General features: G+C 42.0%; 1 protein-coding gene across 2 annotated transcripts in view; it reads right to left on the bottom strand.

Annotated features, from left to right (window-relative positions):
• jarid2b (jumonji and AT-rich interaction domain containing 2b) overlaps nucleotides 1–13,635 on the bottom strand; it is a 97,711-nt gene that overhangs the window by 43,367 nt on the left and 40,709 nt on the right. For both annotated transcript variants that reach the window (XM_063899856.1, XM_063899857.1), the window contains exons 2-3: nucleotides 8,609–8,735; nucleotides 1,283–1,406 (exon numbers count right to left, since the gene is read on the bottom strand). In XM_063899856.1, the coding sequence (XP_063755926.1) occupies nucleotides 1,283–1,406; nucleotides 8,609–8,735 (251 nt within the window). The remainder of the gene's footprint in view (nucleotides 1–1,282; nucleotides 1,407–8,608; nucleotides 8,736–13,635) is intronic.

The following is a 13,635-nucleotide window of genomic DNA, read 5'->3' as shown; positions in this document are numbered from 1 at the left end:
GTGAATGGAGCCTGTATGGGCTGCTCATTACAGAGGGACATCTGCTGCTGTCCGGCCCCCAGACTCCGCCCCTAGCTTTACACTGATGCTTTGATGCCCTGTCAGTGTGTGTGTGTGAGAGACCAGCGGCAGAACAAAACAACACACAAGCACACAGGCAAGCACCCACGCTCACAGACACACACACCTGCCACCTACAGTAGCCGGCTGCGCTAGAGTAATAATATAAGAAAAGAGGTCTATGGCTGCTGAAAATGTAAGCATGAATGTAATTGTGTACTGTATTATGCGAGTGTGTTGAAAAGAGGAAAATTATCAGCTTTGAAAAACACACCAGCCATTTTAATCTGCTGTACACTCTAAAGAAAATGATTGTTTGTAAATCATATTTTCTAGCTTGTGATTTCAAAATCTGCTTCATGCCACATAAGCATCATATTTTCCAAACCACCTTTATTCCATTTCCTCAGAACATGCGTCTATAGAAAGAGCAGTGCTTTGTACCAATCCCTCGGAAAATTACTCATTTTTTTTCACAGAGCAAATCCATTTCGATCATTCACTTGGGATTTAAACTACTTTTGAAAAAGAAATATGCCGGCCCGGAAATTAACAGCTTATTGTACTCTGCAACAAGTTACATCTTTAAGTGATTAATTTGGAAATGCATGGCAACATTCCTTTAAGTGGCTAATTATAAATGACTGAAATGGCATTTCCGCTAAAAGATGAGGGGGTGAGCTCATTAAAAGACCTTTGCGCTCTTTAAAGGGTGGTACTATTTACAGTTCCCTGTTGACTGTCAACTTCTATTACATAACTAATGGCTCCTCTGCAAATGATTTACTGCACACTGTTATTAGGGAGGCAGAAAGGGTGAGAAATTTTGAAAGAGTGCATACAAATAGTATAACTATATAAATAAATGCACTTTTAGTTGATTTAGCTTCATATGTTGTTAGAGCGAAACATGGGAAACTTTGTGAACCTCAAATAATGAACACACGGCAAAGATAGTGCTTTTATAAAAAGGGAAGATAAAGCATGTGTGTAAACAGTGTAGTAAACTTGAAATCAACTGATACCATGTGCAATCTACTCAACCCCTGAGCTCAGGAAATTCATCTAAAACAAGTGTGAAAAGTTTATTATGACTCATGCAACCTCGCACATTCACACATGAGTATCAGCAGCCTTTGGTGTGAACTCACGTTTGCAGACACCAAGAGGCTAACAGCAAAACCAAGGGGGTGAATGAGGAACCACACACACACACACTCACCTCTTTTTTGCAGGACCATCCTCCCTGTACTCGTGGCTCCCATGTCCCTGAGAACGCAATGACCCATCTTCTTTGTGGCTGCCCTTTGACCCCGAGCCGTTCAACTGCCCATTGGCTAGAGAACCTAAGAAAAGAAGCACCAAAGGGTTAATATAAAATATGTGGAATAATTATTTGTACATTTAATGATCTGGGGGCTTCACAATGTATCACTTAGTCTCTGGGGGAACACACAATGTTTTCATATGAGAGTTATGGAAAATGCCTTTGGTATTTTTGATTTGATGCAGTAGAAAATGCTAAACAGTAGATTCATTTATTTTGACTCAAATTATGAAAAGGGGGCAGAATAAGAGAAGAAGACGGTGAACGAGAGATTGGAATTGTACAAATAAACCAAGCTCCTGAGGCAAAAGCTTTAGCAGTCATTGCAAAAACCGTGACACATCATCCATTCAGTGTTTGTGACTAAATGACAACTGACATAGCCCTCCACATCATATATTGATACTATTGCAGCATCATGGGGACTTGTTTTGGAGTAAGGACAGCATTATTCATTCATTTTCCTGTCCACATCTTCCCCTGTCAATTGCAACTGCTTTTCTCTGCTGACGTACGTGATGTCTGCCCTTTGACATAGAATTAAAAAAAGGAAAAACAAGCCCGAGGCAGCGAGAGCAGTGAACAGTTATTGCTGGACTTGACGTTCTTGGTGAGCCCAATTGACAGAGCCCTAATTAAATATTTAGCAAGCATCTCAGACAAACAAAATAAGCCCCCAGACAGATTCTGAAATCAAAAGCAACAACAGGCACAGAGAATTCAAATGAGGTCAAAACAGAAGAGTGGAAGTCAATGGTAATTAAGAGAGACAACCAAATTAAATAGCTATCACAAGGCTTGATTTCCTCCCGGGGGGGGTTCTTGCAGTTCTTGGAATGTGTCATATAGGCCTGTCTGATTCAACAATGGTGTGTGAATGAGCAAACTTATCAGGGAAACAACTGGGGAAGTTCACAGCTTTTCAAGAGTTTTGGAAAAATTAAGTCTGCGGGAGCTGCCAAGCACACAGAGCGCCAGTCACATGTTTGAAATTGCACAAATACTGTCAGCTGAAATATCACTTTCCAGAGCTAAATGTTGAAGATTAATATCAGCCAGTCAGCAATGCTGCAATCAAACTCTCAACACTGACAGTTATTCATCACATTTTACCCGTTTTGACAAGTATTCATGCCTGACTGGACTTTGGTATGGCAGGTTGTTCAATTATTCAGCTTCATTTTCCAAAAACAAACTGATGACTCAGTGACCATTTAAGCTTCAGGTTGTTTATTTAACCAAGAACGCAGCAGCCATAAACCCTCTCCTTCACCTTTCTACTGGCCTCTCATGTTCTCATTGGTTAAGAGATTCTGAGTTCATTGCTAGTACACCCAGTGAAATTCCATTTGACTGATGCTTCAGAGGTATGTGTCAATCACTCTACACCGCTAACTCCTAATGGTGGGTGTCAAAGAGGAAAATAAATTAAGATAATAACGACAGAGGAGCGAGGGTTAGGATAAGTGGCAACTTGAATGATATCCTGTTAGCGAAGAGGCTACTGTTTAACAAGCCCAGGCATTGTGTCAAGTGAGAAAAAGCGGGACAGGGAGAGAAGTAGGAAGATCAAATGACAGTGTAGGAGACAGGATGAAGATGAGCCGGTAAAATGAGTTTTCAAACATATGATTTAACTGAGATTTATAAACGTGCTTTGGGCTGAATAAGCACACACGGCCATACTTTCTCATCATTGCATAGACATGCTGGCGGTTGGCTTTTCTCACACATGCAGGGCAGGCCAGTACCTGAAAGCCGTAGATACTATCATCACACGTGCATGTTTGCGGTCAGAAAGTTAAGAGGCGCCGGCGCGATGAGTAACACCATTACACTGCTGCCAATTCTTTATGTTGCCTACAAGTCTATAGGCCAGGAGTGAATCAGAGCCTTATAATGTCATGGTTGGCACGGAAGACTTGCATCCACTTGTCATTAATCAATAAAGAGTTTCCCTTGGCGGACTTCAAAGTTCCACCTTAATCTGCATTTGGGAGAGACACAGTGTGTTTAGAAAAAACTAGAGAATTGTTCAGTATTTAAATTATGACCCTAGCAAAAAAAAGGTTTGGTAACAAAACATTGGGGGAAATGATTGAAAATTATAATTAGTTGAGGCACTATAAGGAGGAGATGGTGCAAAGATTCTTATCACGACTTCTGGACAGTGTGTTTTGGCAGTTAGAAATTGCACCAGAGCAACAAAAAAAACGAAATAGCTCATTAACTTTAATTGTGCTCAGAAAATGACTGACGCATGATGTCCCCACAGAACACAAACAAACAGGCAGGGCCTCATTCCCCCCTCCCCTCTTTTTCTCTCCTCCACTCCCTCCCTCCACATATTCCCCCTTTCCTCCAAAGAGTTGTTTGACATATGCTGGTTGCACATGATTGCCCATCTGAGGGCCAGAGCTGAGAATCTTGGGAAGGCAAAGGGCTGGGGATGGGTTAGTGAGGAAGAGAGGCAATGGGGCCTAAACTCAAGCTCCTGGTGGAAGCCTACGACAAGAGGTGGTTGGTGTAGTAGCAGAGGTTAAGCCTGGGATGGGATGGGGTAGGGGAGGGAAATGCTGCTCCTGTGGGGGGAGGGGGTTTCTAATCAAATTTATGCGTGCTTAACTAAGCTCATCGCCTCACTATGTTCACCTCAAAGTCTCGAGAGGGCAGGAGGGAGTGAGCAGAGGTGCAGAGGTACATAGCGTAACATAGCGTATCACAGGGCTGAGAGGAGCCTATTAGTGTGAGCTGCCGTAATAAGTGGGACTATAGCAGAGTAGTCATACTATAGGAAACACAATCATAATGGGGGCAAAAAAGTGCCCTTATAGGTGCTTGAGTGCACCTACAAACAGGATGTGCAATAGCTAATGTACAGGAAACCACACAGGGCCCAGAATGTAGATAGATTTGGTGCAACGCTTACATTTATTTAGGTTAGCAGATATATGGATTTAATCTGTCTTTTGACTATTGGCTCTTAAAAGGAACAATCTTGTACTACTTGCAGTAATGATTAACAAGACTTTAATCTCTCTTTCCCTCTAGTAAACAAGAGTACTACAATTATATTCCCTGCCCTTTGTTCGAGCGATCCTCTGGGTCTGTATACAGTTAAAATTGCTGGATAATATAAAAAGAAACAATGGGTAATTTTATTTTAGGGAAACTCCCCATAGTATCCAATCCCAGATGCTTTTCAGAGTTGAAGCAGAAAAACCGCTTCAAATATATTACTCTCTTTTACAGAGTTGGACCTAACAATGTTGCATGACACTTACCACAAACCAGAAGCAAGCAACCATAGAAGTGTGCAGCTCAGAAGCATGGCAGCTGCTTTGTGTAGGGATGTACATTTAAAGCATCAAAAAGGAAAAGATGGTGATCTGTAATGGTGGTGGGCTGTTGTATAAAATGCTTGCTAGGGCAAAATAGATATTGTACTCTTTTTGAATTGAGACCTACACTCTTCCTCTTTCATCTACTGTGGTCATCTTTTCCATTTCTTTGTATCCCACCTTCAATCCGTCTCTCTGCTGGTTTTCCAGGGAGGCAGAATAGACGGGCCAAAGAGTGTTAAAACTGCCATGGCTGACACACTGGCAATGCAAAGGGCTGGCAGCATGGGAAATACAGATGGACAGCAGAGTGACAGCAGAGTGAGAGCTGAAGGAAAGTGGCGGGAATGCATAAAAAAAGGGTAGGAGTGGCAGTCCTGAGTCAGGCAGACAGACAGGAAGCGAAAGATAGGGGGACAGTCCGAGAAATGGGCAAACAGTGAGCCCTCTCTCTTCACCCCCTTCTGGCTTTTGGCCAGCTCCTCCATCAACAGAACTCAGGGAAATGGAGAGGGGGAAAGGAAAAATTATGGCAGGGGGAAAAGGAGGCACAGACGAGTCTAGCAGGGAGATGAGGCGAGGTAAGGAGGAACAGGAAGAAGATACAGCTTTAACGATTCAGAGAACAGGAGAGGAAGGTGGGAAATAAGACAGAGGGTAAGGGAGGGAGGGTGGCGATGGAAGATGAATGGAGGAAGAAGGAGGGAGGGTTTGGCTGACAGATATTGTCGGTAGTTAAGACAGACGGGAGCAGAGGACAGGAAGGACAAAGCGGAAAAGAGGAAGATGGTGAGAAAAGAGGGAGACAGAGACGGATGGAGGATGCAGAAGGGAAAAAGGGCTATAGTGAGGAGGGGCGGGGGTGTGGAGATACATAATCGAGTAGATTGAGCAGCGGGAGGGAGAGAGGAGACAGGAGCTCGCGGAGAAGGCAGTAACCAGAGTCCTATTGATGTGTAATGAAACCCTGCATCGGGGGAGAGACAACCGGAAGGACGGATGCATGGAGGGAGACGGGGATGAGAGAAAGGAGAGGAAGAATGTGGCTGTGATGGAGTGGGAGAAGGGCAGGAACCGGGACGCAGAAGGGCATAATGTCATTTGTTAAATAATGCAGGCAGAGCGCGGGAGAAGCAGGAAGTGTGATGGACACAGAGATGGACGGCTGCCAACAGTGAGAGGCAAAGTGGCCGGGGAGATGGCATGATTGCTGGCTATGGCAGGGAGAAGGCTGGGTGGGAGGGGAGAGCGAGACACACACACACACACACTTGACAGACTGCCACACCCCCTTTAAAACAGATAGCCACTGCTGCCACACAGTGACGGAAAAAAGGGGAGGAGAGAGTCTGGGACTGGGGATGGATGGAGGTATGTGGGGAGGAAGACCAATGCTGCTTAAAGTAGGTATAGCTGTTAGCTCCTTCCATCAGATGACACCTATTTCCTATGTTGGATTAGATGGAGGTAATCTAGAAATATATTGATATACTGCAAAAAAGACATTGCTTTAATTTGGACCAGATGCTGTATATAGACTGAGAAGGAGAATGTTTACCAATATTATTTATATAAGATTAACAGTTTAATAAAAAAAACGATTATTAATTATTATAAATGAACCAATTCTGCAAAAACAAACAACAAAACAAAACGTTTTTAACCAGATAGAAACAATTTCATTGCACTCAACTTTGAATATTGGCTGGTTCATTAATGCATTAAGATAATAATCAGCAGAATAATTTATAATGAAAATATTAATTTTCCGACTAAAATGTTATACTTCTATAAAATAATGAAAATGTAAATTTCCCCGAGCCCAGGACAATGCCTTGAACCCCAAACAAATCACAATCATAACAATATCAAACAGAAACCTCAGATCAAACTGATTTTTTATAAATCCTCACATTTGAGAAGCTGAAAATGTTTGACTTTTACGCCTATTAAACAATTATGAAATTGTTCTGCCAATCAAGTAAAGCATTTACTGACTAATCAGTTAGATATGACAGTCATCTCTATTCCATAATTTTTCTCCCACTCCATCTTCAAAATATTAATGGATCAAGTACATGCATGATCACACTGCAAAATGGAGACAGAAAACAGTGGCACATGTCTGGCCTTAACATAAGCCCAGGCTCTCTAACCCACAGTCCTCTAAAAACAGCAGGAGCTGCACATTCAGGATGTAACGCATGCTGAGTGTGATCTTCCAAAATGGCTGACAGTTTCACCGCAACGTCAATGTGAGAGGGAAAACTGTGCGGCTCGTACAACCTCCAAAGCCTTGCTAACCCATAGTGCTCTAAAACAGCAGGGCCCGTCTATTCAGCCGGGCTCCCTTTTGTGTCAGCGTGGGCTGCTGTCGTTACCCCCCGGCACGACGGGCCGCCAGCGCTTTCTAATGAGTCATTTTTATTCAGGCGATAAGGTCAGCTACCCGCGGCGGCTTAAAAGGCCCTGAGGAGCTCTGGAGTGGCAGCTATGAGATGCCAGACAGACACAGAGATACACGCTACAGGAAGGGGAGGGGGCACAGACAGAGAGAGGAGAAAGGAAGGTGTGAAGACATATATAATAAGGGAAAAAATAGGGAAGAAAAACTAACGCTAGGTATAAAAGGTAACCTACATTTCAAAAGAGACTTCCCTCCCGTCTGTCTGCCTGTCTCCCTTTCTGCCTAGCTAGATGACTGACTGACTTCTTCTGCTGGGCGTGAACTTTCAGAGGCTCTTTTTTCCTTCCGTTTCCTTTCTTTCCATGTCTAGGTTGTGTTAATGTCAGCTGAGAATAGCTTCTGAGGCACGTGTGAAGTTCAAAATCTCCGTTGTTGGCTGGCACAGGCCTTTTTGTGTGATGGAGCACCAGTGTCAAATAAAGACATGGTAGCACCTTGGTTCAAAACATGGTGTTCATACCCTGTGCCATCACTTCTCTAATGTTGTTTTAACTGTCCTAAGTGCAAAATCCCTTAACTGTTACTGTAACAGCTGGAATAGGATTTATGTCTAACTAAGCAACTTTAAGTATTAATTCATGCCCAGAGGGTTTCTCTATGTCCATGTGAAAATGAGGGTAAAAGTCCAAGCTGGAACAGATTAACAACACTGCTACAGTCTTTCTTGAGAGAGGCATTGCTGAGGTTCTCTGTTTAAATGTGTAAACAACAAAACTAGTGGGAAATACGTTCAGTTCAAGGGTTCCTTTGAGGATGTGACACTGAACCAGCAGAGTGAAAGACTGCAGCTCGGTGCCCACTGAGCCACAACAAAAGGAAAATCAGAGCCCTTGATCATCTGCTCTCATTGGACTTTCTCTGTGTTAAGTGAAATCAGGTTCTGTGGTCAAAGTAAACATGCTTAGACTCCACTTACAAACAGCCCAATAAAACTGTCGCCTTCAATTAAAGCAATGAAGAGAGAGGCTGAGACGCCAATGTCAGCCAAGCCAGACACAACTGGCAACCCTGACATTTACTGAGCAAAATGCTAGAGCAGCATTTTCTTTTCATCAAAACAAAGAAAACGTTTTCAACATTTTAACTGCCCACATTACAAGACATCCTTTAATTATTGCAAGGCTCTTTACAGTGCAGTATACTGCGAGAGATTAAACTACTTTTATTCTACTAAAATGCCTTTGCCTTCACTTGCTGGATGCCAATTTAACTCTAAAACCTTTTCTTACAATTATTTTATTTTAGTGATCAGTTTGCTTTATTCTTTTCACTGGCCATGTAGCATTGATTTCCCACCAATAATACCTTGGTAAAGAAGGCATCTACAAATAAACACTACTGATATCTGTATCAGGTGTTGTCCGATCACAGAGGCACTGTTACCATGCATTAACGACAAATATATGAACTTACCATTGGAGTTTGGGGATCCGTCACCATCCAGCTGTCGTTTCTGTGCACTCCTAAACTCCTTTAGGGAGAGATAAAGCACCTTTCGCATAACCCGCTCCTCCGACCACGGGATCCCATCACTGTCATCCTGTAGAAACATCCAGAGAGAGAAGCTGGGTCAGTACAAACTATTGTATTGAGATTAAGGTTTTTCACCAGTTGTCATAATGACGTAGTTTTTACACTTGTAGGAAATGTGCCCAATTTTTTTTCTGAATTATCACGTTATTGTAAAATAAAATCTGATTTGGCAGACAGACAAAGGAAAAACAAATAATAGACTGTAGGTTGCAAAGTCAGACAGTTTGTTAATGCTAAGCTGTTGCCTTTGTTTCCATCAGACAACAGCATGCCTATAATAGTATGACTTATAGGCCAGTTGTCCAAGACAAAAAAAACCTAACAAGCTGATGTAAACACAGACTGCCTATCTCCACACATGCATTCATTGAAAGTTATTACTGCTTTGGTGAAGGGAAACAGCCGACAGTTTTTCTATAATGGGGATTCCTTCTTTCATATTTTCTCAGTTGCATCCTTCCCCTCCTTTTCTCGCTGTATCGTGACATTAGCATGACACAACATTAGCATAACATAGCATTAGCTTGCAGCTCGACACAGGGCATGCATTTGCATAACAATGCGCAAAAGGACTGCATCTCCCCACAATGCCATGATAGGAGAGTGTTATGGAGATGAATAGGTAGGAAGCGAATGAAAAAAGCATCATGGGACCACGAGTTCATGTGTTGCTAATCTCTCCCAGCGAGACTCAGACAGAAGACGTTATTGTCAAAGAGGTCAACAGAAGTCACACACTCACACTACACGTCTTTTCCCAAGACAAGGCTGTTTTTTTTCCAGTCAGTTTCAATCTAAATAAACACGGGACAGCGGAATGTAAAGTACATCAAAGCAGCAATTTATTCCAAACACCATTGTGATATTAAACATTTAAACAGCTTAATAGGAAATTATTCTACAGCAACAAGCATTTTTAAAAGGGTCTTTAGTGAGTGTCCAACAGCAATAACCATACTTCTCTTCCCCCTCTCCCCTACACTCATTGCTCTAGCAGCTGTGTTTGATGTCGAACAACGCTAATGACTAAAGGAAATGAGATTAGGACATGAGCAACAACAAAGCGGTATTAATAAATAATGGAAACTGGAAATAGCTTTTCTCTAGTCAAGCCATGGGGCGAGTGGATCTTAGCTTTAAGGTTTGATAAAAGAAAACACTCGCTCTCTTTGCTGAAAGAGCTAATGTATGCTAATTATTTGAGTTAAACACGTTTCTGATACTGTCAGCTCATTTTAGCTAGCACATTTCCTTCTGTCTGAGTCAAATGTAATTCAAGAGAGCAGACATGGAAAGCAACGTGTGTGGTAGCGCGTTCTGATCATGCAGTTGACTCAGGTCATTAGTGTTGGCTCGGGCGAGTGGCTGGCGGATAGTGCAGTGACATCAGCGCAGGGTATATTAAAAAATCTCCACCTCACAAGGAAATAACAACTTCAAGATGTTTCATCACTGCAGTGATAACAAGGTAATGTTCCATTAAGAAAGAGTGCTCTCAAAAAACAGACTTCAGATGACTGCGGTCTGTGTGTCAGCAAATGTCTGAAAGGTAATCTCATTTTAATGTTATGCATCCTAACACAGCCAGTGATAAATGCTACTGAAATGACTACCGCTCATAAATTTCTTTCTTTGAGTGCTGCATTCCAGCATACTCGATTCACACACACCCAAATACACAAGCTACTAGAGATGTTATGATAGATAAATGATGCCTTCTGATCATTGGAGACAACTCACTGCTAATATTAGCATTATCACAACAGGGGGTGTGTGCACATTTGCCTGAACACTTTGACAATGACCTTACAGCAAGATGACATTTCTGAGCTGTTGAATATTTTATTTATACAAAAAAAGGTAAATTGATAGTTCATTTATTGCTTATAAATCTAATAGCCTTTTTAATCCCCTTTTCTCATGAATGTGTTTTTCGTTTATGTTGCCTACAATGTATGACCTTGACCTTATGACTGTGCGTACTTGTTGTATCTGTGCCGAGTTTCTCACTAAAAATGTGTTTTGAAATCCTCAGATTTTAGTCAAGTGCACAGGCACCTTGGGTAAAGTGAGATAGATTCAAACGTATCCCGGGCAAGCCAGATTTGATACGTCACAGAAAAAGTCTTCTACACAAAACTAAGGCAAATCGACATAAAACCTCCTGCACAGAGCAGACTCAAAGTACAGGAGAGTTTGCATTGGCAGAGTGAACATTTTTACAGAATGTCGGAAATAACTTGACCCCGAAAGTTTTTTGTTATGAAGGAAACGATGTAGTGGAGTATTTGTCCATACTTTAAAACCTGGTTGGATTGGCATCTAAGCCACAGGTGAGGGAAGACAAGGTTGCAAGTGAAAAAAAAGTTAGAAATTGGTGAGTATGGTGTACCATCTTCATATCATTGAAATCTCCCTGTAATTAAAACGAAAGTGAATCGACCTCATTCACTCACTTGATTTATTTCGTAAATCTTCATATTTTTTGACAATATTGACAAGACTGAAGATATTTGTTTGTAAATCCGTTTTCTTCCTCTTCAGAAAATAAAAGCAGCTTTTGCACAAAAAAAATGATTTCCCAGGTCTGCTCAGGGACCTTGGGGATAAGGCCTCAGCAGAGCTAAAAGAGAGGAGGGGGGGGCAAGATTAAAAGCTGGGTGTCTGCACATGATGGAGCTGATGGGTGACAGCCACGTCTCCCCGCATACAGTACACACACAGGCACATACAGACTGTTCAGTGCACCGATGGTTTGCCGCTTCTGACAGAGGTTGATGGGGTGTGTTTTGTGTGCAGCTTGCAGTCCCTCATTACACTGTCACACATGAGCGCGCATGTACACACACACAAGCCAGAAAGGAAGTGCAAGTATTAAATTATGCCATTTTTCCCTTTATTTAATGTCATCTAATCCATTCTGTGTGTGTGCACGAGCATGTGTGCAGAAGCCTGCCAGGTAAGCACCAATTACCTAGACAGCTCACTGGCTCTCCTTCTGTGGTGTGACACAAGGCCAAATGTACACTGACACACACTGACACACACACACTGACACACACACAGCATTAACCATATCTCAGGGTCAAACACTGACATATACAGCTTCTATGGTATCCATATATATAACAGACGCACAAGCATGTCACAGCTGTACTGCGGAGAGGAAATTATTCTTCCCAAAAGTTAAAGGATTTATTTTTTTCCTCACTCTCTATGGTTTCCTCACAGTTGTTGGCAGCGTGCCACAGATATTTCCTGCTCTGTGTACACATAGCAACAAGGTCTAAAAAAGGAAAAAAAGGAAAGAAACGCTGACTGACTTTTCATCAGCTGGGGTAAAAGCCTGATGTTAAAGCTCTACTCCATTACAGCTGCTGCAGTCTGGAAGCTCACTAGTAGGTTGCATAATTTCAGATCGGTTTTATGTCATTTTATGAACTTTGATGAAGTGTAAAAGAAACCATTTCTCTGCCCTTACAGGTAGTTTGCCATCTGGTTTAGGCCAGGTTCCAGCCAGCTCGTGCCTGCGGACAGCGTTCCAGGTGTAAAATAAAGAAGTGAAAAATCCCTTTAAGACATCAACACTGCCTGCCAGAGGGTGAGTGTAGCATGACAGAGGAGGGCAAACCTTTTCCTTAAAAGAGCAATAAGACCAAATTGTTTTGCGTCTTATATCCTTGGCCAGACATTACCATGTGTGTGTGAGATTTTTTTTCAGAGGTATTGCCAGAGCGCTTTAGAGACAGCTCTCACACAGAGCATTGCCAGCTGAGCGCTACCTGGCACTGACACACACATCTACACCCCAACCAGCTCCCATCAGGCCTGTGGAATCCCACTAATGAGCGCGGGGACCTTTTCGCTCTGCACAGGCAAGAGTGTGTGTGTGTCTGTATAACCAAGAGATGTATCAGGAATGCTGTGTGCCTACTGTAACCCAGCAACCCCACCCCAACTGATATGGAGTGAGCATGTGATCCAACCTGCAAAAACACAGATTTTACCTTTTAAAAAGGGATTCTCTCTAACACACACACACACACACAGGATGTATACCAACATAATGCCTTTCCTGCTTGACTTCTTTTAAGATTTTTCCTAATAAAATGTAATATTAGGGGAGTAATTATCACTCGAAAAACACATGAAAAGCAGGATTTCATTATTGTAACTTTAAATTATATTCCTGACATTTATTTAACTTTCATTATTCAATAAAGTAGAGCGTGTGCTTCCTTTTTTTTTTTAACCAGCAAGTTTTTGTAACAAGATTATATTGAAAGTTAAGGCAATTAAATTAAGAGCAAGAACAGATGTAGTGAATAAATACCCCAAACATCTCCAGCAGTCGAAGTTTTACCAAAAACAGAACTTTCACAACCAACACAAGTTGAAGTCAACTGGAATTTTAGAAAAAGAATGTTGAAAAGGCTTGTCTGAGCGAAAACTCTGAGTGGTATCAATCTATCACTGCCTCTGTATCTGTTCATCTAACTGGATAAAAAGTGGAGCTGGTTCCACTTCATAACCCCGGGCCTACTCCACAATCCTCTCCACAGATCCAATAACCCTGATAGTTGATGAGGACACAAGTGGATTGCATTGGCGGAGTGTAAAAGAGGATGCTGAAAAAGGAGCCTGGATGCAGTGGTAGATGCAAGGGAAGTACAGAGGGAAGGAAGATGAGGGAGACTACAGTCTGTCTATTTAAATTCTGCAATAATAAACTCACGATAACGATCTAAAACAGATCAACTCTATTTTTGTGTTTGAAGTAATGATCAGGATTAGGAACAAAAAAGTTCTTACTCACAACCACATTTTAGGACTATCCTCGCACCATAAATTAAGCAGTACTTCACCAAATACATTACATTTTAGTGAGATTGCTTATTCATCTTTCA

The sequence above is a fragment of the Eleginops maclovinus genome, chromosome 13 (genome assembly GCF_036324505.1).
Source record: "Eleginops maclovinus isolate JMC-PN-2008 ecotype Puerto Natales chromosome 13, JC_Emac_rtc_rv5, whole genome shotgun sequence".
Lineage (NCBI taxonomy): Eukaryota > Metazoa > Chordata > Actinopteri > Perciformes > Eleginopidae > Eleginops > Eleginops maclovinus.
Note: the sequence above shows the minus strand (reverse complement) of the source record. Positions and strands in the feature narration are given on the sequence as shown.